At 38.7% G+C, this 27138-nt stretch overlaps 1 protein-coding gene across 3 annotated transcripts in view; it reads right to left on the bottom strand.

Annotated features, from left to right (window-relative positions):
* Positions 1-6701: 6701 nt before the first annotated feature.
* LOC110966087 (zinc fingers and homeoboxes protein 2-like) overlaps positions 6702-27138 on the bottom strand; it is a 221363-nt gene continuing 200926 nt past the window's right edge. For all 3 annotated transcript variants that reach the window (XM_051955098.1, XM_051955097.1, XM_051955099.1), the window contains 2 exons: positions 24850-25033; positions 6702-14021 (listed from right to left, as the gene is read on the bottom strand). In XM_051955098.1, the coding sequence (XP_051811058.1) occupies positions 24853-25033 (181 nt within the window). In that variant the 3' untranslated portion in view covers positions 6702-14021; positions 24850-24852. The remainder of the gene's footprint in view (positions 14022-24849; positions 25034-27138) is intronic.

Below are 27138 nucleotides of genomic sequence, written 5' to 3'. Positions count from 1 at the left end.
GTCACTCGCTTGGCGGTTTTAATTCAAGGCAAGCGGATGAACAAACCACTCGCTCTCTGCTGCCACCCCATGGCCGGTGGTGTGTAAAGCGATCAGAGGGAGACAGCAGGGCGCGGTCAGCCTGCACCCCGCTGTCTCCTATCTCTTGTATCGAAGAGGAACGAACTGAGCATGTCAAAGTTATAACAAGAGTCAATGGGGAAAGATGAGTGCGCCCGGCCGGATATATGTCCACTATTAGTAATTGTAGACAATGTTGGACGTTTCTAATCTGACTTTTTATTACAAATTATACATTTTACTAACTCTCTACAGGCTCTATTATCCATTTTGCTTGTTCAAAACATAGGATATACATGTAAATGTTTTATTAAAGGAAGGGTTGTGACTCTACATGATGTGAGACAGAGGGGGTGGCGCCCTAGCGCCCTCTATTGACTAGCCGCCCCTGCATTTGGGAGCCAAAAGAACCGGCTTTTCTTTGGAAGCCGTGCCAAAAGCTCTTCTACTGTCCTCTCTGTCCCTCATCTCTCAACTGGTTTTTGAAGGCAGAGTGGCGATGCAATGCAGAGATGTCATTGGCTGAGTAGCATCACGTGGGATGCCTGAACTCGTACATAATTGGTCTGTGTATTTCTGAGCTGATAGACCAATGATAAACACTGGAAAGCTGCACCGTTAAAATAGAAGCGACCTGTCAAATTTACACCCGTAGAGACGGCGTCTGGGCCGTGGTCCGCCTTTAAGTGAGCCCTGTTCTCAGCCATTCAGCTTCTCCCGTCCCATACAACTTCACCGCTTCCTGACACAGAGAAGACGAATTTATGAACGGGAAAGCGAACGTTATGTCAAAAAACATACTGATACATACGCTTGCGCATTTTTAAGTGGCTATATGGAAATTCGGGACCTTTTCTAGTGGGTATACAACATATAACTGCATGTTTACACCCCTGGGTATATGTATCTTTGCGCATTTTTGAGTGGGTATACGGAAATTTGGAAAATTTTCTAGTGGGTATATAGCGTATACCTGCGTATCATGTAGACTACACCCCTGGGCTCAACATGGCCTTGGCAGAATTTGCCACCATATGCACAGTGTCTCCAGAAATGTCAAGGAGGTGAGGGTTTTCCTTCCTCGCTTGTGCCTCAAGTCCACCCTTCTTCCCTCTCATGACAGCACAATTGTCCAATAGAATACTGATTACTTGTTTCCACTCAAGATCATAGCACTGCAGGACATCTTTAAGTTCCATCATGAGTGTTGAAGCATTGCTAATGTTTACTTTCCTGCTTGCAAGATGTTGTGTTACTACTCTGGATGCATCGTCATCAAAAAAGCGAAACATGACATTAAGTAGTTTTTCTATGTTTTGAGTGGTTACTTCATCAACATTTAAAGAAAACATACACCCTTTGAGTTTATCAGAAAGGCCTTTCTTAAACTCTGGTGCTATGCCATGGGTGTTCATATAACTTGCATGCTGATTGGAAACGGAGAGTTTGGTCAAAGCATTTTTATCAACCGCTACTTTTTTACACAGATCTACAAGCGGTTGTGCGATGGTAAACGACAAGTCATGTTCCGCAATGAACGCGCACACACGTATTTTTAAGTCACACACACGGTCAGACATCGGTGATGCTACTTCAGCCGTGGCTGTTGGTCCTGGCAGATGACTTGTATGTTGGAGAGCGTGAACTGCTGCTTTGTGGCCGGGGTCTCGTTCGTGGCGTAGAACATTTTTGCCGCTAGTTGCATACGCTAGCTTCTTTGAGCACGGTACACAGAAACAAGTACCTGGCTCTCTTAAAGGGGAACTTCGTTTTTTTTCAACATGGGGTCTGTTTTCACATGTCATTTCATACATGTGAGTGATGGAGAAATGAATTTTCGACATAGCTCCAGTATTTAGCCAGGCAGGCAGCTTCGCAGCTCAGCTAGCAGCTCAGCTAGCGAAAAGTATGGGGCAACTTGCCCCCCCGCGTCAAAGTCCGCCCCAACGTGCTTTTTTTCCCACACTGATGGTCTCAACGAGTGTCCCACAACATACTAGAGATGAGAAGTGAACGAAAACCTCCACATTACTTGGCGATCGCTATTTGTTGTGGTCTGTATCCAAATCTCAGGACGCTAGAAAGCAAATCTCGTTCGGAAATCGTGCGATAGCTCGCGCGATTTCGGAGCTGCAAAGCTGCCTGCCTGGCTAAATACGGGAGCTATGTCGAAAATTCATTTCTCCATCACTCACATGTATGAAAAGACATATGAAAACAGACCCCAGGCTGAAAAAAAATTAAGTTCCCCTTTAAGTTCTGACACCAGCTCCCAAAAGGCTTGCCGTCTCCACCCCGTTCTTCTACCCAAGCCCAGCGCCATTTGTTTTTGAGGCCGTTGTCAACCAGAACTTCTTCCCCCGGCTTCATAAATTTTTTCTCCATTTTTCCTCTTCTGATTTCAGTGAAACTGTCGGCTTTGATGCTGCGTTCAGTACCGCTCGAAGATAACGTTCACGCTAGGTTAACTCGGCGGTGAAAAACGAAATGTGGCATATTGTCACCAGGCAATTTGCTGAACACTGAAAATATATGCAGCGACAATTTATACTTTAATGAAAGAAGAATATATGTGTAATTTCCAATCTGTAATGACACACGCTGTTCAATTTTAAATTCACCTTCTACAATTTAGAGCCCATTTTTTCCCCGAGTTGTATTAAACGCAACATCTCCTGTTGCTATGTGTACCTACCGTTGCCAACGTATGATTGGACAGTACTGCACAGTCAATTTTCGCCTGAAATTTCTATTGAAGATATACGGCAAGTGAATTGAATGCTGTTCTTGAACTGTTTGGAGTACAGGCATGGTTGGGGTCTCCTTTGAAAGCTGACAACCTGAATTTTCACCCAGTGCAGTCAGAATTACTCTAGGTACTACTGGCACAGAGTATTTTATGTTGGAACACACTGAATTAGGATGACTTTTATTTTCGCCTAAATTTTTTCCCTAATAAAACACCTGAAAATAAGTGTAGCAGCACTGTGACAGCTTGAAAACACAAAAAGGCAACAGCCTGGGGTCTTACATAGTTCAGGTCAAAATTTCAGAGCAATACTACAAGAAATGAGTGTTTCACACATGTATTTGTACTGCTATGGCCAGGTGCTGTCAATTTTGGACACCCTCTGTACATCCTCTGCACACCCTGGGCAAAAATGGTATATGTTCGTTTTTTACCCGTTTTCACATTATTTTCACTCGAAAAACTCATAAAGAACTCAAAAAAAGGCCCTTCAGTGTGGATCAGACGCAGAGACTGGGAGGGGGAGACAGAAAGGCTCCAGCTGCAGCCGGAGCTGAGGTGTGAAATGTCACACAACCCCGCTGGCCACTGTTGCCAACTCCTCAGTAAGGAAAGTCGCTGTTGGCTGTCCTAAAAGTCGCTAGAAGTCGCTAAATGATGTCATCGCCTAATTTGCATATTTCCCTGTTTGCATGTAATTGTAATCAACGTTGTAGGAGAGAGGAATAACGTTGTGGAAGAGACCAAAAAGTGAATATGAAACACCCAAAATATGTTTTTGTACTAGATGCTAAATGCTGTGGTTTGTTTTAGCATGACAGTGAAGAAACATTTTCGTTTATATGGCTCCGTAAGTCTGGATGGGATCTGTAGTGACTGCACATGCGCGATTCATCTGTGGTCTGGCCGCGGAGTCATGTGGGTCTCCCTCTCCCCTCACTGGGACTGTTGCGGGGTTACTGGACTGACAGCCTGTGCTCTGGGAGGGGGAGACGTTCACAGCAGCACCTGCTGCTTGCTGAAAACAGGCGTAAACTTACCGTGACGTCACCCTTTGGTTTCAACGCCGAGAAAATGAAGCCCAGATTTTGCTACTTCCTGGTCGCCGTTTTGGATTTTTTGGAGCCAGTGACGTAAAAAGCGTCATCAAACAGGCTGGACCGGAGAGCAACTAGGGGCAGGATTGGCTGAAGACTCTCTTATCCCGCCCACATTTTACCGCAGAGGCTTCTGTTGCTGCCTATCAAGTATAGCCACACCCCCTTGCTCCGCCAACTTTAACGATTTATTTAAAATTCAGTATTGATTTATTTTAAGATCGGCCACCCGATCTCTCATTTTGACCACGAAAACTAACGGGAAAAAAATCCTGAGCTGTAGAAAATCAGTCTATCAAATTTTATTTTTTCCAAAAATGAATTGGGGTCTATGGAGAAAAAGCTTTTTGGAGCCAACCCTAGCGGACGGCGTGATATTGCAAGTTTTTGACACTTCCGGGTTGGCTTCAATTCTGGAGCCAGATGCTATGTCCACTATATATACAGTCTATGGCTGAAAACAGTAATGAGCCGAGTTTTCCTATCAGAGTCTCCAAAACAGCAGAAAAAGTCGCTAGATTTGTCGCTAGTTGCTTATGACAAAAAAAAAAAATCGCTAGGAGCTTTGAAAAGTCGCTAGATTTAGCAAGAAAGTCGCTAAGTTGGCAACACTGCCACTGGCAGAGGCTCTATTTATATCCTGCTATTCAACAGGCTCATTGGCTATCAGCCCTGTCAGTCAAACGTTTCCTCCGACGTGATTTGCTCAGAATTTACTGACAAAATGAGGTAGGTCCAGATTGGTCAGTCTCGGCTACGGTTGGCCGTTTAGAGCTCGGAGGCAGGCCAGAGTCACTTGATTGGTTGAAACGCGGTGTAAACATAAGGGAGAGACTTCAGTCGCCATTTTGAGTCCAAGACCGCATGGATCTCTGTACGCTGAATAAAAATATGGATATAAATACAGTAAATATGAAACACGCAGCACTGCCATGCGCCGCGTGTGCACGCATGGAGCTGAGTTATTTGTGGATTATTTACTTATTTCAAGACATGTTTTGGACAAAATATTATACTTGCTCGTATTGTCTGGATGCCGAAGCTTGGATTCTGGCCGGTTTTTGTGGATTATTTTCATCTTTGACCAGTAAAAGAGCGTCCAAAGGTGAGTTGTGCCCTTTATGTGCCCTTTAAATTTTTGTTGTTTGTTGGAGAAATGTGTTTATATTACCCGCTGTGGTAATCACATCTGAAAGTGGTTTATACCGGCGGATTCATGAGAATCTAAGCTTTCCATCGGTGTATAATGTTTCTATCATCGAGTTGGCAGTGTTGTTCTATTTCAAAAATGCTTATGCAGATATCAAAACGGCCCACCCGCGGGCCACTGAACCATAATGGGAAGGGCTTAGCAAGTTTTTTGTCGGGTTTTGGTATTGTTTTTTTTCTCTCTCTCTGAATCACAGTCAAACGCCGGAGATCCGGCATGGTGCCAGAATACTTTAAGCCCTGTGTTTGGGCTAAAAAATAAAAAATAAAAGATTAACACAATCAATCTTTTTGAGTTTTGCCAACTTTTGCAAACTACAGTTAGCTCAGGGAATTAGCTTTTCCTTTACAGTCAAATGTATTTCTAATTATTTAATGATTTGTAGCATAAACACAAGTTTTGAAGTTGATTTGCCATAAAAACTAAGTTGTTCCAATCAGATTTTCTGAACGACTTAAAAGGAACGTAATAGTGTCATGTACTAGTAATAGTGTCATTTAATAAATAAAGTTGCTCCAATCACATTTTCCTCAGTAGTTTTTGGCCTTTTCATGTTTTTGTTCACAATGTGGCTTTGTAAAAAAATTTTCATCTAACAACAAACTGTTGTCTGATAGACCTTTTTTCAAAATTTTTTTGAACTGTAGTTGTGCATTTCAACATTCAATATTTCTACCTTTAAAAATTAGAACAAAAAAATTAATTTTAAATTAAACACAATATTACGTTGTTGCAGTTACCAATATTATTATGTCAACCCAATCCATCATAAGTAATGCTTGAAAATTATAGGTTTTATCAACATAAATTAGCATTTTCATCCTGATGGTTTGAACAGTGTAGAATTGATTGAAAAGTTATGAGACTGCACCTGTAACAGTTAATAGCTGCACCCAATTTAAACTTGGCAACCATCCCATTTCCCAGTGCTCCTGCAACATTTGCGACACTCCCTGGAAGTCCTGTTCTGTAAACATGTCAAGCTCCATCTGTGCTGAATTTCTTAAAAAAATACTGTCAAAACAGGGACCCTTCAACTTCAGTTTAATTTTAAGGAAGAGAAAGAAGCCATAATCTGGTGAGCATGGCGGGTGGAGGCCAATGATTGTGTTATCATTGGCAAAAAGACTATGTATGATTGACATTTCAGCACCTAGACACTATCACACCAGTCCAGATGCACGTTGATGGTAGGGGCAGACCCACTTCAGGTTGGGGCAGACCCACTTCAGGTTGCCAGTGATGATCCTTAACACAAAGGTGGACCCAAAGTTGAAATAAAACTTCTGATTTACAAACGTTACTGGAAATCAAAGCAGAAAAATAGTCAGATCAAGTTTGTTTAACTGCAGTCCAGCAGGGAACCAGGAGACTTCTTTGGATGACTTATAACCTATTTGTCCTGCATATAATTCAGCTTTTCTGCACTCTTATTAAGCCATATTGGAGAAAATTCACAAAAATTTCAATTGAAGCACGAGCTTAAAGGGTGTGGATTCTGAATACATCTTAGAATATAGCAAACTTTACAGGGTTTAGGTGCATCAGACGATATACAACAAAGACACAGTGAAGATCACAGGTGTACCCTTTGAAAAAGGCTGTGTTTTATTGAAATACAGCAGACATCAACAGGTTGTTTTGCTGACCTGGGAGACAGAAACAGACCTCCAACACTTTTCAAACAGTGTTAAAACAAAGATCGATGGATGTTCTTTTGTTATTTAACTCCAAAGACGCCTTTTTTTTGAACCCGTAGCCCAAAGCGCAGCCCAACTTTGGGCTGCGAGCTGATCAACAGCAGTGTCTCTATCATGTCGGGAGCAAAAGCAAGCTGGTGCTCCAAATCAATGTTGGGTTCTGACTTTAGAAAATGCTGGTATGCAAAGTTAAAAATTGAACACAGGTCCTCAAGTGTTGGAGGATTTGACAGTGTTGGGGCCTGTTTCTGTGCCCAGGGCTGGTTGTTTGATAGTAGCAGTAGTAGAAGAAGCAGAACCTCCGTTATGAAGCAGGGCTGGCCTCAACTCCCCGGAAAAAGACACTTACAGCACCTGGTTTCCCCAAAAAGTCATTAGAAACCATCATCCTGCGTGAAGTTTGAAGGAACACTAAGCTTTTTTTTTTTTTTTTTTTTTTTAAATACACACATAAAACCAAAAGAACTTGGATGACAAATATCAGAAATCTGTCAAATGTGTTTTGGTGTCGACGGCAGTTATCTTGTTTTATTTTACTTCTTTCCACAAATGAGTTGAGACAGTTTGGTAAATGCAGCATGCTGCAGAAAGTTTCCATTAATTTCTGAGCCATTTAGGGGAGATTTAATCTGGCATGAATCACTGAAGAGCCAGAATGAATTTAAATTTCTGCAAGACTTTACCAATAATAAAACATTTCAGCAAGAGTCACGTCTTGTCTTTAAAAGATCCTTCCTCGAGCTTCTTCAGTGACATTGAAAGAAGTAAAATGAACAAGATAAGAGTTTTTACCATTTGTTTTTGTTCTTGATTCAAATATCTGACAAAATTTTGATTATAAAACTGAACACAGCTGAAGGCTGAGGACGGATAAAGACCCTTGAAGTTTACTTGACCACTAAGGATGGATCAGACAAGAAATGCACTTTAAAGCAAAGGATTTCGCAGCACAAATGACCCTCTGTAGTTGCAGCTTTGGGGTCTGGACAGAAAAGCAGACAAGGGTTGTAAACAAAGGATAATTCCAGGCTATGTCGATATTTCACAGATAATATCTTAAGTTTTGACTATAAAGATTCTTTATTTCTTGATGCTGGAACTGACCATGTCCACAATCAGAGCAAACTTCAGGGTACGCAGAGGGTTTCAGCCTCGTCTGTAGAAAATCGGAACCTCGCTGGGTTTTAAATCTAACCGCACAAAAGCTTGTTTTTTTGAGGAATCCAGGTGCACACAAAGACAAATTTCAGCATGAGAAAACAGAGCAAGTTTAAAAGAAACCAAAGGAAGGATTCAAGCACACCAGTCGTACTGTATGTTTTTAATTTGTTTTCCTGTAGTGTGAATAAATCTTGAGGCTTAAATTCCTCCCCTGAAAAAAATTGACATTCACTGTCCGAGTTTTTACAAAATGAAGAGACACAGACATATCTATATATATCTTATCTCTCTCTCTCTCTCCATGTGTGTGTGTATATATATATATATATATATATATATATATATATATACATACATATACATATATATATATAGTGATAATGTTTGAAAAGAAAATCCATTTTTACCATTGATCTGACTGAGAAATATGGCTGAAAAACCATTTAAACCCCAAGTTGTTTCTATTGTTTGTTGTTCCCATTAGATTTTTGCTCACTATGGGCTCATTTTTCACTGCGACATAAAATCCTGCACCTCTATGGAAACAGAAAAGCCATGACTAGAAGTACAGAGAACTCAAAAATGTTTTCTGTGCAGGAAGACTTTCATGATGCTAACATTATAGGGGCAACAGAAGCACTTTGTTTGCATATTGTGTTTTAAGTGTATTTTGCAGTACTGCATTACAGAAAAAAAGTTGATGCAATAGGCAAAATTTGGAGAAAAATAATCACTTGCTTGAGGTGTTTTTTGACTTTTTTAAAAAACACGTTAATGAGCAAGATGAAAATCATTATTCGAATTTATTGATTGAAAGTCCTAAAGAATTGTTCTTTTTTCCGTAAACAAAATTTTGTTTGTTCCTTCTCCTTTAATAGTTGTCAAGAATGTTTTATTTGCAGTTTCTCCTACCGTCTTTAATGCAGGCATGCGTAACGTAGCCTATAGCACCACCTCCTGATGACATTACGCAGCCTGGGATATTTGCTACGAATAACTCAAATTCGCTAACAGAAACTAAATATTAAAGTTTTTTCTTTTGCTGTTTTTTGTAAAATTTCAGAAGCTAACACTGAAACACTGCACATACTTATTGAATCACTCAGTGTTTCTACAATCCAACAAACAGAATTCTTCAGGTGAATGCAAAGAGCTAAAACAGCCACTACTGATCTTCCAGAGAATTAATTATAGCACCATTTTTTTTTGTTTTTCTGTCACTGGCGTGCTCGATTCTTTCCTCTTTCGACATTCAGACAGTAAAATCCACAGCATGGACTCCTCCCCCCTCTCCTCCCTTCAAAGCAAATACATTCAATCATTCATCAGAAAAATATTCAATTAAAACTATACACTTGCAAAAATAAAACTCTCTTGAAAGCTTTCTAAGGCTGTGTGTCCACCTGGAGGCGCTCTCTGCGGCGCCGGAGTGCTTTAACGATGCTGAACGCTACATGTTTAAAGACTTCAAGCAAAGAAAAAAAAACGCTTCTTTTTTTGTTATTGTTTTTTTGTCTTTTTTTAAATCGACTCGCATCAGCAGCCAGAGCTTTGCAGGAAAACGTCCGACTGAAGTGGACGGAGTTGAGAAACCCTCCCTCCCCTGTTGTTTGCTTGTTGAGGCCAGCCCTGGTATGCATTTGTAAATACAGTATTTCAGATATATGTAGTCTTATCATCTTTAAATCTGACCAGGACACTACAGCGGCAGAAGCAATACATAAAGAAGCTCATATCTTGTTTTTTTTACTATTATTATTTTTTGTCGGAATGGAACTAGTTTCAACTAAGCCTACCAAGCCAACATGAAGTTATGCATCGAATAAAAGGCTATTTCTCTTTTTTTGTTTGTTTTTGTTTATTACAGGTGTGTATGATGGTGTGCAGGACCACAAAGATAGATAAATAGATAGATAGATAGATAGATAGATAGATAGATAGATAGATAGATAGATAGATAGATAGATAGATAGATAGATAGATAGATAGATAGATAGACAAAAACAATCAACGAAGAGAGAAGAAGTGGGAAAAAAGACTGAAAAAGATAGAGGTGAATAAAGGGTGGAAAGTAAGAGAGATGAATAGAAGAAGAGAAAGTGAAACAGAGAAAAAGATAAAAGTATGATTCAGGCAGCATGATTCTGGATTGTGTTTTTTTTTACTGTCGAGTTTGTGTGTTTTGCAAGATCGATACCGTTGAATCCTTCTGCGTTTACCACCACATTAACAGTTTCTTTTCTTATTTTTTTTGTTATTTGTTTCTCATCGGTTTTTAAACAAAGATCCACGACAGTCAATTGGTCATACAAGCATGTTCGTCGGAACAAGAAGTGCAGATTGGCTTAAGTTTCTTTTTTTTGTTTTCTTTTGCTTTTCTTCAAAAAAGGGTTCCAGACAGAGTGGCTACAATAATATTAATAATATAATAATAATATAATAATAGCACTTGACTTCACTTCAGCACAGTAAAAAAAAGAAAAAAGGTCCAAAGGTGCTTTTTTTGTGTTTTGTTTTTTAAATCTGATTTGATGTGAAGCGAAGTCCCCCCTCTTCCTCCCCCTTTCTCCTCCCACCTCTCCTCTCCTCTCAGCAGGGAAGTGGCGGGCGGAAGTCCAGTGCCGGTGAGATGAAGAAGTGACTGAAGTATTGCCAACTGGTCCGTCATTGTGTGTGTGTGTGTGTTTTCTGTAGTGGCTCCAGTCCTTGTCAGTACAGAAAGAAGAGAGATGGGGGGGGATTAAAAATTAAAATAAATGCACACACGCATGCCACTGCTGGCACGGTTTTTTTTAAAGTTGAAAAAGTCCATCAGGACGAGAAAAAAAAAGAAAACAAAGGAGGGCGTTTCGGGGGGGGGCGAGTTGCTCCCATTTTACAAAATGTAACAAAGGTTTTCCCGCAAAATTTTACAAATCTGTAGCAATACAGGAAAACAAAACAGACAAATAAACAAACATATATATCCTATTTACAAGAAGAAGAAGAAGAAGAACCCTTTTTTTCAAAAGTGTAGTGAGAATGCAGCAGATCCCAGCTTTGGCACTCGGCGTTTGTGTTGGTTTTTTGTTGTTTTTTCCATGTTTGTTTTAAATCCACCCTGTTGGTTGGTCAGTCGGTCTGTACAGTCAGATTGCTGCTGCAGGCACACATTCAGTGCTTCGGTTCACCTTCCTCCTCATTGCGTCTCCACAGCAGCGCAGGTCACGCACAACATCGCCTCATCCGTCCGCCAGGTTCGTAGCCTCCTAGTACCCCCCCAACGCTGCCACCCCCCGGGGTCACTTGAAGGGAAAGTTCAGGGATTTACTTCCAGTAAAGTGCAGATCCTGAAGCGAGTTTGCTCTTTAAGGCAAACTTCAGGATGATTACGAGGATTCTAACAAAACCAAAGCGAGGACAGCGTTTTAAAAAATACAAATCTGTCTGATTATCAGTCAAATTCCCACTTAAAGGGAATGTTGAATCCTCTTAAAGGGAAGTTATTTAGACATTAACATATAAATCAAACCCCGTGTTTTAAGTGCAGCTCAGGAGTCTAAGTTTCCATCCAGCCGCTTCAGTTGTGTGCATATTAGTTTACTGGTTCGTGGAGATAAACAGCCGCTGGAGCCAATTCTGCATGAAAATGACTGAGTCGTATTTTTTAAAAATTGTCACTTTTTTCTCTCCACGCAGGTAAAATCTTTATTGGTAAACGGTTTATATAGGACTTTTATCCAAAACACTTTACATGATACGTCACATTCACAGACTGATGGAGGAAATAGCCATGCAAGGAGCTAACCACAACCCATCAGGAGTTAGGTATCTTTCTCAGGAACACCTCGACATAAGCTCGACGGGCCGAGGATCGAACCAGCAACCTTCCAGTTACAAGACGGCCACTCGACCCACTGAGCCATGCCGCCCCCAATATTTGGGTGAGATTATTTGTTTATGGTTACTGGACAGCCAGGAAGCATGAGGAGAGAGGAGTTAATGTGCCTTCAGCTACAGAGGCGTCCATGGAAATGTACTTTTAGATACTAGCAAAGCCTCCACTTAGAGCAGGTGAAGGATTTTAACATTTCTTATCACAATGAGGCCAAATTTGAAAGCCCATTTGTGCCAAAAAAAAAGTGAAACCCAAAAAAGTGTTGGTGAGTTAAAATTATGACATAACTCAAAATGATCAAAGAAAAAGTAAAAATTATGACTTTTCAAGTCAAAAATATTACTTAAAAAATCATAATCATGAGCAAGAAAATAAATAAAAATTGGGACGAATTAAATCAATATTCTAAAGAGATGGAAAGTCAAAAGTTGACATACGGAGTCAAAGTTACCTGTGAAAAAGTTGTACTTATGATAATAATTTCATCAAACATTTTAAAGTCCAGCCTATAAGATAAAAAGACTTTTTTGTGAGTTAAGATGTCACAAAGTTGAGTGAAAATTAGGAATCGGGATGCTGTAACTATGAGACTGTCAATAATTTGAGATAAACAGTCAAACACTGAAGCAAAACATCTAAAATGTAAATTTGTAAAGTCATATTTTTGAGTTTAAAAGTCAAAATATGAGATAAAAAAGCAGTAAAAAGTACCATTATATACATAGAAGTATCAGTAAAAGTCATAAGAATAAGTTACATTTTAAATTCAAAATCAAAATTAGGTCAGTCAGAATTATGAACTAATCTGTCACAATTATGCAATAGTGATTAAAGTTATAAATTAAAAAGTTTAAGTTTTAAAATCATAATTATGCGATAAAAGTCAGTATTTGACATACTTAAGTATAAATTATGAGTGAAAAGGTCATATTTTGAGAATCAATAATTTGATTGTGAGTAGGAATGTCATAAAGTTTGAGTTTAGTGAAAATAATGGAATAGAAATCTTACGTACAAGGTCAAAATAAGGCAGTAGTACATTATAATTATTAGCCAGTCAATAATTTCGTTTAGAAAGTCAAATATATAATTTAAAGATCTAAAATTGAAATTTAAAAAGTCTCAATTTTGAGTTTAAAAGTCCAAACTAGGAATTAAAAACACAGTTTTGACTTTCTTCTTTTGGCACAAATAGGCTTCCACACTGATATTCAAACATGTAACTTTGCTCAAGCCAACAAAGTTGCTGTTCTCTGTGGTTGATCTCTGACCTCAGGTGACCTCCTGTAGCCCTGCTCCACTGTGAGATCACAGTGTCGTGCGGTACACCTGTACCTCACTGCACCGAGGTGACGGGTTCATGTGGTATTTTATTGAAATTTGACAGAATTCACAGCCTGTTTTTTTAAAGATATATTCTCTGGAAAAGTTAAGGAATCAGAGACGTTTCAAGTATTACTGAAATTAAATTCAATCGACCTCTTTAAAGGAAAGCTTGAACTACAGAAGAGAAACCTAAAAGGGAAGCTTCATCATGTTGAGAACCTCCTGTATCGCCGTCGATCACTAACTATGATTGTTTACAGCATTTTCGAAATCAGCTTCTCCTTTAAAAGATGATGGTGTTCATGCATTGAGCTTCATCTGTGCATGTATAGAGCGAAGCCTCGGATGATAATAATATTGCAAAACTCACATTGTTGTGAAAAACTGAAAGCTGCAATTTGAAATCCACTGTAAGGTAGGGAAATTTCAATTATCTTCACACGTCGTGACCCTGAATTTCTCCTTCAGATTTTAATTTGGGTGAATGTTTGCACCTGTCCTGAAATAAAAACTTTAAACTACTTTTGTTGGAGGGGCCACCTCAGATCGAAATTAGCTCCGACGCGACGAAGGAGGATGTTGTGTGTGACCTGGGATGCGACAATCAAGAGATAAAAATCGGTAAAAAACCAAAAAAGGATTAAAAAAACCCCAATATCTGATATATATATATATATATATACATGTGTATATATATATATATATATATATATATGTGTGTGTATAAGTTTCAGAAAAACTCTTCTTTTGTTGCTCCATTCTTTGTTTTTTTTCTTTCCTCCTGTATGTTTCCAGCAGCAGCAGCAGCGGCGGCGGTGATGGTGGTAAATCCTATTCGCACCTGAAATGAACAGAAGAGAGAAACCGGGGGGGGGGGGGGGGGGGGGGGCATTAAAAGCTGTCAAATGTTTCTCAGCACAACAGAAAATGTCAGTTTCAAAAGAACTCAGATAATCCCCCCCCCCCCCCCCCAAAAAAAAAAGAAAAAAAAAAGAAAGAAATAAAGAAAGGGGGATTAAAAAGCAATCGTGCCAGGAGTCGGTGCTCGTGGTCGCCTAGTACTGCTGGGAACTGGGACATTGTGAAATAATGGCGGACCTGAGCGGTCGGCCGGTCCTCGCTCTCCTAATTCACCTAAGAGTGGAAACTGTGTTAAAGTTGTGTTTTGTGTGTAAGTGATTAAACAAGGGCCGCAGTCACTGTGATTACACAAACAGGACAATGGACAGCAAAACACACATAAAATACCCAGATGTGCGAGAGAAGCCATTGCCTTGATTTCACCTGCATAGTACCAGGCTTTGGTCCTCATTTCTTCTGACTGAGAAATTTTAATTTACTGAAATCAATATTTTTACACTAACGAAGCATCGACTGTGAAAAGTCCAAAGAATCACCTCTTGAATCTGCAGCTTCTCTCAGAGTTAATAGGGTTTATAGTGAGTTTATTGTTTGCTTTTTCACACAGTCAGTTCATAAATTCAGAGGTCTGACGTCACCATGTCAGATAAATGAGATGTCTGTTCATGTTCGTCGTAATATTTAAATTAAAGCTTAAATAACACTGCTGCTTTTGTCGAAGCCTCCTATATTTTCTCTGCTGAGCTCACTGTTGACAGTTTACAAAAAAGAGAGAAAAGAAACACGACACAGAGAAACAACGAAAAGGGGCAAAAAAATCCATAAATAGTCTAAACAACCACAAAGAGACCCTCAAATACCACATTGGGAATGCTGGGAGCTTTGGGTCCTTGTAACTTGTTTTTCTGGCTTCAAATCAAAGATTTTTCACCGGAGAAAAAGATTGTCAGTAAGACTAAAAGGTGCAAAATTAAAATAAAATAAAGTCTTCTATTGAAAGACCACAGTTTCCTGGAAACGGGTAACTTTCAGCATCTGAGCCTCTGAGTTCGGCATTATAATGAAGACAGTGAGGGAGAAACGCCGCAGTATTTTGGCAATTAAGCCTTCATCTATAAGCTACGAGTGTTGATAAGTTATTATGGGACGCTGCGGCACACTCGGCTGATTAAATGAAGCCCTGAGCTGCTGTGATTAGTGGGACAGGACAATGGATGGCGCGCACACAAACACACACCAATGAAGCACACACATGCTAAGATAAACTGGGAATGTTGTCGCATCAATTTGAGCTGCAGGAATTTGTTTTTGCTCCATCAATCATTAAAATAACCTGCGTGATAGCATCATTCTCCTTCTTTATCAGTATCATGTCACTGCCGTGACCTCTGACCTTTACCTTCCTCTGACAGATGCTAAAAACAGGTTAAAATGAACTTCAAAGCCTCATGTTGATTTAACATAATTCAACCGCTTGGGCTTTTTTCCTGTTCTCTCCATTTTTAAAATGTGTGAACACTTTATGGTAATTAATTTGGGAGCTGTTATTTTTAATATTCTCTATCTACCATTTACCTTGGCCTTCTCCCTAAAAGAAAAACGCTATGATTAATACAGAATACAATCAGGGATGCATATTTCATTACGATAATGTTTTGCTTAATGGCTGAGTAACTTTTTTCATATGGATGACTTGCGACGCACTTTAATTCCAGCGATGAGAATTGAATATGAGATGATCGCTGATTGATTTCTGACCGCCAACGCCAAATTACTTGTGTATTTATCTCCCTGCAGGTTGTTTTTGTAATTTTTTTTGACAGAGTTGTGGTTAGTTGTCTTCTTCTGTCTGTATTTTGACTTTTGTTTGCATTTAGATTAATTACAGACTGTTGATTTGTTTTGTGTTGCTGGGATTTAAGCAGTTTTTTTTCACTGTGGCTAAAGTGTTAAGATGTTTCTAATGATTTATTTAACCTGCTGAACCTGAATACCCACCAGCGGGTTATCTTTAAGAAATCACCTAAATTAAATCATTTATCAGAGCTGTGATTTGCCATTCTGTTTGAAAATTTAACAAAATCTAAGCTTGAAATCATGACATTTCCTCCAAATCCCTTCAGTCTACATGCCTTATTTATACTTTAACCCAAAATGAACTGTTTGCATTGACCAGATTCTGTAAAAAACTAAAAATTCTGCATTCCTTGGTGCAACTGTCAGGACATTAGTGACCAACACTCAAATGAGAAAAATAATGGTACTTTTTGGTTGAATTGTAGGTAGTGATGACACAGAGCAGAGAGGAGACAAGCATGGAAACGAATAAAACAAAAATACACTGCCTGGCCAAAAAAAAGGCCGGACAATCTGATATTTTGTTGGACTGCATTTAGGCCTTTAGTTTTGACGATGGCACTCATTGCTGTGGCATTGTTTAGATAAGCGTCTGCAATGTCACAGCATTTATTTCTATCCAGAGTTGCATTAATGTTTCACCAAGATCTTGTATTGATGATAGGAGAGTTGAACCCCTGTGCAAAGCCTTCTCCAGCACATCCTAAAGATTCTCAATGGAGCTGAGGTCTGAACTCTGTGGAGGCCAATCCATATGTGAAAATGATGTCTCGTGCTCCCCGATACACTCATTCACAATGTGAGCTTCAAGAATCCTGGCTTCGTCATCTCGGAACACGCCTGTGCCATCAGGGAAGAAAAACTCCATTGATGGAAAGACCTGGTCATTCAGTATATTCAGGTAGTCAACTGACCTCATTCTTTGAGAACATAACATTGCTGAACTTGATCAACCCCGGGTCATAACCCTAACCCCCACAGGCTTGTAGGCACAAGGCATGACGAGTGCATCACTTCATCCGCCTCTCTTCTTACCCTGATGTGCCTGTCCCATGGGAATAGGGTAAATCTGGACTCATCAGACCACATGACCAACCACATTTGTTCCTCGAAGATGAAGGTTCACCACTCTCCTTCTAGGTTTTAATAATGAGTAGGACGATTCTTAACCCGATTTTCGTAGTTTCAGAAATCTCCTTAGTTGTTTTCTTTGTTTGATGCAGACAAATAATTTGACCCTTCTGAGACAAACTAATATCCTTTCCATGTCTTCCAACATGGTTGTTTAGGAAATAAGAAGCTACTCACTGCATCAGCTAGGGTTAAATAAGTTCTTGCCAGCTGAAACGTATTCATCACTGCAGCAATTATCCAGCTGAAAGCTCCTACCTATTGCTTAGTTATATCCAGATGGCGACTTTTTTTGGCCAAGCAGTGTATCTATCATAAGTAGAGTCACCGCTTTCTTCTCAGTATTGCCTGCAGTCAAGAAAGCTAACAGAAAGAAACCTCCAGCAGAATCAGGTTTGAGGAGGACTGCCTCGACCAGTTTGGGAGAGGAAAAGATAACACAATACTGTTTCCATAGGTTCATCTGCTGCCTGCAAGCAAACAGAAAACATCTGTAAATGTAGCTTTAAATGACAATAAAAGCATTTGGGGAAGGAACAGCAAAAGAACCGACAACAAAAAGTGGCACAGTGATCGATGACAATCTATTCATAGCAACTACAACTGCAGCTGCTGTAGAAAAAAAAAGCACTGAAGGGAACTAATATGTTGGCAAAATAACCCTCCTCCCAAACAGAAATCCACTAAAAATTAATCAAGTGCAGTTATCAGAAAAAGAAGGAAGCCAAGAAAAGTATTGATTTAGACCATAAAAAATGGAAAACAGACAAATTATAACCCCAATTTGCACCAAAACACAGAATCTGTTTGGTTTTAAGATTCAGATTCAGAAATAAAGGCTTTCTGTAACTTTTTCCAAAATGGTCACATTTGAAAGGTGAAGTCTGGAGACAGTTTGTTGATAGTTGGACAGTTAACAAGTTTTAGGTTTCTCACAGCACCACCAAAATATATATACAAAACAAAAATGCACAGAAATTGCACAACACTTATATATAAGCTTCAGATAATACTCTCAATAACATTCTTGTCTCAGAGGTGATGTCTGCACATCATACGATTGATCCTTTATATTAAAATATCTCTAATGTTTGCGTTTCTGAGGAATGTAATTAAAATTTTCACAGTTCCATACACTTCATCTATTTCTGACATAAATGTTGGTACTATTTTTTTATTAATAATGTTCAATAAGAGACGGTTTGTTCAGCTCAGTGCGAATCCAACGGCATTAAAAAAAAAAAAGCTTCATTTTTTGAGCACCACATACTGAAATTTCAAAGTTGGAGAGTGACTTCTGTCTGCAGCAGATTTTAGTGGATTCCAGCATTCACCTGCCACATACGGATCTCTGTGAGCCAAACTGATTTGGAGAGCAGGATTCAGCCTCCAATAATCACTGGCACCTGAACTGAGCATCTGGCAGAGCAGGCGAGTCAGCGGCCGCAGTCACAAAGTGCCAGAGTTTAGAGAGCGTCTCATGTTAATTTATCATCCCGCTCGTAAACTGATTCACAAACATCAAAACACCAAAACACCTCTCCGAGCTCAACATCCACCTGACAGAGCCGCTGTGACATGAACGTTTTGCAGATTGATGAAATTAGCTGGAAAATGTCCATTTGATGGCGGTTTTAACTTGATTTTTAATGTGTGTTTTTTTTGGCATTTCTGTGTCACTGCCCTCACATACATAAACAGAAGAATATGCAGCATTATTAAGCTCTAAACAAATGTACACATTACAAAATCAAGGAGGCCAAAGAGTAAAGGAGGAGGACTTGAGCTTCACCTACAAAATGTTCTTGAAAGAGCAACATATTAACTACAAAGAGGCAAAAAAAACTACATAAAGACAAAAACTTGTAAATAAGAGATGAAAAATAACTCAAGTACAGATTTAAAATGACCACAATGAGATGAAAAATTATGATAGAAAGATGCATGGAAACTTCAATACAGAAAACAGCATGGACACATAAAATGACAAAACAAAGGGTCAAAATTACTATTAACAAAACACGCAATATTTACAAAGAGATGCAAATTGGCAACAAAGAGGGTCAAAATGATGACATAAAGTCTTAAAATAACCACAAAAGAGGCAAAACAATTACAAAAAGACACAAAGCAGAAGACAAAAAATAACTTTAGCACAGATTTAAAGTGACAACAAATACATGAAAAATGACAATAAAAAGGCAGAATGAATATATAGTGATGCACAGGAATGATAACAAGACACTAAAAAGCAAGGGGACATAAAAATGACAGTACAAATTGTCAAAACAATCACAAAAGGGTCAAAATAACGACAAAAGGCAGAAAACAGTGTTAAAGAGATGCAAAAATAACAACCAAAAAAGCTAAAAGGACATAGAGAGATGTATAGAAATGAGAAAGAGACACAAAACATCAACAAAGAGAGACAAATGACAACAAAGGGACACAAATTAACTATAAAAAGGGGGCAAAACACAAAACACACATAATTGCAACTTGTGCATGCAAAATGACACCAAACAGGGTTAATACAATTACAGAGAAGCACAGCAGCTACAAAAAGATGCAAAATAACAATAAACAGGGTCAAAACAACTGCAATGACAAAAATAGCAAAAAAGTGACGTAAAAATAATGACATACATGGTCAAAACAACGACAATGACACACAAACTTTGAACTCAGGCATACAAAATGACAACATACTGGGTCAAAACAACTACAAAAGGACCAAAACAACCACCCATTTTCAGTTTATTTCTGATAGAAGCAGCAAAGACAATGATATCCAGCTAGTCAGGAATCAAACCAGAGACTCGGTGCTGATGGTATTCAGCTATCAGCTCGCCCCGAGGCTTTACATGTTCAGCATTAAAAGCTAAATCTTCTAAATTCTGTAAAAATGTGAACTTCGTGCAGATACATCAAGTAACACAGATGTTGTTCGCTGTCATCAGTGTGATGTGTGGGTTGGAGCAGAGTTTACAAAAGCAGCTGAGGAGAACCTCCACAAAGCAACAGTAAATAAATCTGCAGAGCTTAGAAATAATTTACGGTCTTGCAGTAAATATTTTTGTGACTTTCTTGGTATTCAGAGGAAGAGTCCTGTTGATTTTTGGCTGTCAGGAACAGAGATCTTGATAGGGTCCAAAAGTTTAATCATGTTAGGATCTAAACGGACCTAAACGAGTTTTTATGACTTGGTTTTCTTCAACTTGGCATCATCATCTTCTTCTTCATCTTGTCGTTCTCCTTGTTCTCTTCTTCTACATTGCAATCGTTGTCTTCTTCATCTTCTTTATTGGATCTACAGTCTTCTTTGAAATCTTCACCATTTTTTGTCTTCTTCCTCTTCATCATCTTCTTCTACATCGTCTTCTTTGTCATCATCTTTTTCATCTTCTTATTTGTTGTGTTTTTGTTGTCTTCTTCATCTCCTTTTTGTCTCTTCAATCTTCTTCTTCGGTTTGTTGTTCTCTTCTTTCACGTCGCCATGTCTGTCTTCTTCTTCTTCATCATCATCTTTTTCTTTATATACTCTGGAATCTTCTTTAAAGTCTTTGCCTTTGTTGTCTTCTTCCTCTTCTTTACTGTCTTCTTTGTTTACTGCTTCCATGTCTTCTTTGTCATCTTCTTTGCCTGATTTACTGTCTTCTTCATCAGCACTTTCTTGTTGGTCTGGTTTGTCATCTTCTTTGTCTTCTCCATTGCCATCAGTTTCCTTGTAGTCTTCTTCTTCCATTGCTGCTCTTACTCATTTCAGCTGATGGTTAATAGATTAAATTAACTGATATTTGGGTTCTTTTAGATGGACTATGTATTGGTTTGATACACTGTGTCCCAGTCTTATACCTTATGCTAATTACTCTGCCAAGGAACATGGCAGAGTTATGTGACAATCAGCATACGTTTGTCTGGGAATCTGTCTGTCCGTGTGCAACACTACTCAAAAATGGATTTGAATGAAATTTTCACCTCATTAGATTTTGGTAGTGATGCGACTTATAGTCTGGATCCATGGATTTGTTAAGGATTTCCCATTGTGAGATATAGCGGCCGACATGGCGTCACCAAAACCATGACAACAAGTGAATGCTGTGCCTGTTACCTGCATCAGTTCACTTGGCCCGCTACATGATTAAGTCACGCAGTTCGGTATCTGTACATAACGTACACATGCATAACACACGCCTGTGCTTACCTAAGAGTAATTTTTTATGTATTTCTTTAGTTTGTAAGTAGGTCTATATCAATTGGCCAGATTCTATGTTACCGTGATTTCTGAATACACAAATTGAGGAATGAACAGTCTTGGCAGAGTACTGCGCTTTCTAAGTGCTTTTCTTGTTAACAAATGCTAACATACTGATCTAACAATAGTTTATTATCATTATAAATATATTATATGATAATGAAGTATAGTTCCTGGCGTTAATTTTGCTCGGTTACACTCAGATTTTTCTATTAAAAAAAATGTAAATTCACGTGTCATTACACCTTTTGACCTAAACACCATTTACAGGACCGACACAGGTAATTTAGACAAATCTGCTATTAAATGAATGTGGCATCACATCAAGCTGCATTAAGGGAAATGTAGGCTTCAGTGTTTTTGGAGTTTAATGGATACTGGTCAGGGAAAGTCAGGATATCTCCACCTCCACTGCTTTACCGGTTTTGCACTCAAAATACAGCAGCCTTTTCGTTTACATTATTCCATTATTATTGGCAAGGGATTACAGCTTTATTATTACGGACATCTATCACAGCTTTTGTTAGCAATATACTGCATTTTCTGAAACATCTGTAGTTGACACTTTTTGACATTACTGTCTTGGTCAACTTTACTGCTGCTTTTACCTTGTGTTGGGACAAATAAGTCTTTTAAACTGCAGTGAAAGTGTTAAATTCCAGCCGAAACGATTTTTAAACATTGCTGAAAGGTTTTGTTTTATTTGCAAAATCCACATTTATTGTTGGTTATTCAAAATGATGCCTATTGATTATTGATTTTAGCTGTCAAGGGCTGATTTTGAAGCATCCCAAAGTAGTCGCAATCTTTCCAAAGTGACAGCGTAAGAAGCCGAGTGTTCACCCTGTTCATGGATGTTTGTCTTGAGGAAATCATTTGAACAGATTCTATTTTGATAAGCAAAAAGCTGCGTCGAAACATTAAGACTTTCAATCTTCTGTCAGAACAGACAGTGGAGGGAACAAGCAGCAGATTCTGTCATCACACTTTGCCCCAGGCACAGCCTTTTATCTATCAAACTTTGCCACACCAGGGGGTCTGCTGCTATTTTAGGCCTCCAATAGCGTTTTTTTTTCTTCCTAAATTTTCCTGAAGATAGTGTTTGTTGCTGAACAGTTAAAGCCAAAACTCACACAGCTACACACACAGACAGAAACTGGCTGGAGTGGTTTTGTTTGTTGCCTGGGATCGAGGGGTTCGCTTCAAACACTAGCAGACTGGGGAGATGAGGGGGGATGCTGGAGACCAATGACAGTTAAATCACTTCCCTCCTCCTAGGTGGTAAAACTTGCATCAGTTATACAGAGCAGTTGGCTGATATCGCAGAGCATCAGTATATTTTTACAACAGTGCGTCAAATGACTCCCTACGATTTCACACAGCGAGTTTTCAGCTCATTTAGCTGTCCGGATTCAACTTTACAGTATTTTTACAATCTCTGTGGTCTGATTTTGGCTTCAGAAGCAGCTGTTTATTGAGGAAATGCTCTAGAAAGCCGCTGTACACTACGTCCTAAGCAGCAAATAGCAGCCCAAATCGTTCTCATTCCCAGGCTGTCAAATACTGCTGCTTTGTCAAAGCTGCTGGCCTCTCAGAGATACACACAAGGCGTCCTTTATTCGTGTCAATATTTGATATATCAGAGGTTTTTTTTTTCCATTTAAACAGCTTTACAAAGGGGCTGGAATGGTGCTGGTGGTGTAAGTGATAGGACTGTCACACATTTCACTTAATTTTGCTTAACTTTGTGACTTCATTTTTGCTTTTTATGTGCCGTTTGGTTTGTTTTAAGCACCAAAACTGCTTGGTTAAGTTTAGGTAAAGATTATGGTTTGCATTAAAGAATTCCCTTTCAAAACAACAATCACATCATTCATGGTTGCACATTTCAAAAGAAGCGACAGTGACAACATCAGCAGAGAACATTTGGATATGGACTCAGAATGTCAATTCCTGATGAACGCAATTGAACTTGTTGAAAAATGATGCTAAATGGTACACACAGTTTGTTCAAATTCAACTTAAAACACTCTAAACCCTGAAACCTACTGGTGGGTTGGAAAAGGCATGTTATGTTTAAAAAGAATGCCACAATTACACCATGTATCAGCTTGAAACTGCGAAAAAAAAAGGTGGTCTTTGGACTACTTATCTGTGACGTGATGATCTGTCAAAATACTTCACCAAATCTTAGTTTAAAATTGTGATATTTCATCAAAATCATTTTATTCTACATGTCTCATTCAAACATTTGCAAAAAAATAAACCATTTCTACCGACTGAAAATTGGAAATGTGAAGCTGTTAGTGACACACATGTGACCCACAAAAATTCAGGGGCTTTTTGGCCGAATTGGGATGAACTGCAGGCTGCGTTTACACAGAGCAAGGCTGTGTTTACACAAACCAGACAGAAAATCAGTTAAATTACTTAACAAATTAAAAATGTAAGTAGTTTAATAACGAGCCACAATTATTTCAGATATTGGTCACATCTGTGGACACTTGGAAAAATACTGTACATACAGATTCCAGAGTTTTTTTTATTTTTGAAAAACAAATAAAGAAGGTGTTTTTTTTTCTGTTTTTGTAATTTTTGGCATTATAACTGTGTAATACAAGACGTTTCTGAGTTCTCTCTACTTCTAGCAAAGGATGTTCTGTTTTGCAAGACCTTATATTACAGTGAAAAATGAGCCCATAGTGAGCAAAAATGTACAGACACTGCTTGGGGTTCAGAGAATCAGCGGTTTAGAGATGATTTGGGACAGATCACGTCTGAAATGTTTTAGTTGGCGCAAGCACAAAATAAACTGGCGAACAATATCAAATGTTTTTTCAAGAAGTCTAAGTGTTTATTTGTTATTGATGTTCTTGTTAGTGCAGGTCCCTGTTTAGTTTGTGGTTACAGAGAATCACTGATGAGATCCTCATTCCTGAAACTGAACTCAAACTGACCAACAGATGACTTGCCAAAGAACGCAGCTGCAGCAAAAGCAGTGAAGAAGAAAACCACCTCCAGGTAAATATCAATGTAAATGGTGTTCAGTGTATAACTTCTAAAAAACCTGGCTTTGTAAAGAAATATGGTTCGTAGACGTCAACAGTCAACACAATGTGCTATGGAGTTCAAGCTTCTCTCACTACAGAGGAATGATCAAATTCCGCGATGTCCCACTTAAAGATGTAATTCATGCTTCACTTAGTTGTCTAAAAGGGGATCATTTGTCATGTCTGACATTCTACAGAACAAGCGATTAATGGATGATTATCCAACCAAGAAATCACTAACACTTGAACTGGTAGTGAATGAAACCTAGTTGCAGGTTTAATTATAAGCCACTGCCCTTTTAAAACGGACAAAATGTTTATTTCTGACATCAATGTGCCTTTTAAGAGAGCTGCAAGTGAACTCAAGGTCTTCATCACGCAGTTCTCAAAGGACTGACAGCTATTGTGGTGACATCCTGCTGATCAACAGCAGCTTAAATAAAACAACAAAACAATCAGTGAACATCAGTTGTAGAAGGAAAATCAAACCAAGGACAGCTGCTGATAACTCTCACCGATTATCCAGTCAGCCTCCCGGATGCGTCCTCCGCCATCTTCCTTTCCCTGTCCAGGAGCAGCTCCCGTCCTCTCCTTGAGTGTCCGTCCTCCAGCCAGCTCCCGAACACCTCCCGAGCTCCTCCCAGGACTCCCCCATTCTGTCCACCATTCTTCAGCTCTGCCACGCTCTGCTGCCTCAGTCTGTTAAAGCGGTTCATCACCAGATTAATGCAAAGTTAGACAGAAACACAGTGCAGAGAGGGATTTAAGTTCACCTATTAAGGAAATTAAACTACTGAATCATTACTGGACATCACTGATAACCCCCACATGAAAATACTGTGCTTCTATTCTAAATGTACGCTGTGTTTTTATGTTTTAATCAATGCCTTATTTGCACATCCTTCTCTACCAGGGCTAGGATACAATATAAATAACAGTTTGTAAAGAAAACATGCTTGTTAGACCTGAAACATAAAGAAAACAACCCCAAATGTAAATGGAAATCAGTGGCAGAAGCAGAATTCAAGCAAATTCTTGTTTTAAATCTGGTGTTTTCTCAGAATATTTTTAGGAAATCAAAGCAAACTGTCAATCTTTTTTGATATTTAAGCCATTAAGTCGAGTAGGACATGTTTGAATTATAACGAGGAGAACCTAATCATTAGTATGATTATATTCTGAAGGAGGAAATTCTCTTCAGGAGATAATAAACGAACTACAACAATCATGATGGAGCTCACAGACAAGAAGATTCGATTACGGTGATGGAAAACTGAGGACAAACACAAAAATCTCTCGACTGGTTTCAAAGACATGATATGTTTGAAAAAAGTGTCAAAATTAGTGTATTTGCCAGACAGAAATGAGAAAAAATAGGAAATCATAGGATACAACGAGCAGTCTTTGAACTAATCATCCTTTAAGTTCACTTAGAAAAGTTAAGCAACAAATCTGCCCTTATTCAGGCAAACTCACCTGCAACCAACAGTCAAGTGACAAAAAAAACGTGTTTTTGGCTCAACTGCAGGCAGTGTATACATACAGCAGAGAGTAGACAAGTGCGTAAAATTATATTTTAAAAAAATGTTGCAAAATATCTGTTTTGAGTGGAGCCACAATTTTTTTCAGTGTTGAAAAAATTATGGAAATCACCAATGTTGCACATGTTGAAATTTTATTTATTTTTTTGTAAAATACTAAATTAAAGAAATTAAGCTTTAATTTTTTTAAATTATTATTTTTTTTTAGGATTTGTGGCCTCACAACTGTCACCCTGCACAAAAGAAGTTTTTAAGTTTTCTCTACTTCTCGTCATGGTTGTGCTGTTTTCACTGAGGTGAAGGATTTTATATTACAATTAAAAAATGAGCCTACAGTGAAAAATCGTGTGGACACTGTTTCGGGTTTGGAGGGTTAAATCAAACTTTATATTCAAAAATAAAAGTAAAAACCCAGGGACAGTCTTCTGCATTAACCATTCAGCAGTGTTTAAGTGTGCTTTGTTGCAGAGTTTATAGATTGAGCAGCAGCCAAATGGATTTTATTGTGCTGTCGGTGCAGGTTCCTACTGTAAGCCTGAGCCTGAACCCAGAGCTGACTCGCGGGAAGAATAAAACGCTTGCCCAAATTATCGTGGAGATATTGGTTTCACCGTAATGACTGTGTTATGTGGCCAAACACGTCCCAAGTTCCTCGAAGGGAAGGCAGACTAAATAAAGTCCTGTAGATTTCTAGGTTAATGTCCTGAAAACAATGTTATGGCAGCAACTAAACAGAAGAAGCAGACAGTTCATTTGGATGCATGGGTCATTGTAAAAGAAGTCAGTGGGTAGAAAGTGATGCAGGGGCACTGCTCACTTAATGCACAAGACATCAAGATCTGAAAAGTTGAAAGGATGTAGGATGGTGCAATTTTATGATTTAGGCTACATAAATAAAACTGGCTTTTGTTTAATGATAAATTATTTTAATTTCAATAATCTCATCTACATAAAAAAGGAGGTGGTCATACTGAGTAACAGATAAAGAGCTGTCAGCAGCTGTCAGTGTTGGACTCATGATACTACATTTGCATGTGATTAATTATTCAGATATTTTAAGTAAATGTCCCAATACAGCAATGCAACATACTTCATTACAAGTCCTTTCTGTAAAAAACGTTGCCTTTAGTAGTGTGAGAAAAGGAGCAAATGTTCAACTCAACGGTTTATCATGTAATAGTAAAAAGCATTAACCCTCTGAACTCGAAGCAGTTTTGGGATGTTTTTAGCTCCTGTCACATTTTTACTCACTGTGGGCACATA

The sequence above is a fragment of the Acanthochromis polyacanthus genome, chromosome 11 (genome assembly GCF_021347895.1).
Source record: "Acanthochromis polyacanthus isolate Apoly-LR-REF ecotype Palm Island chromosome 11, KAUST_Apoly_ChrSc, whole genome shotgun sequence".
In the NCBI taxonomy this organism is placed as follows: domain Eukaryota; kingdom Metazoa; phylum Chordata; class Actinopteri; family Pomacentridae; genus Acanthochromis; species Acanthochromis polyacanthus.
This window is presented reverse-complemented; position numbering and strand designations above follow the sequence as displayed.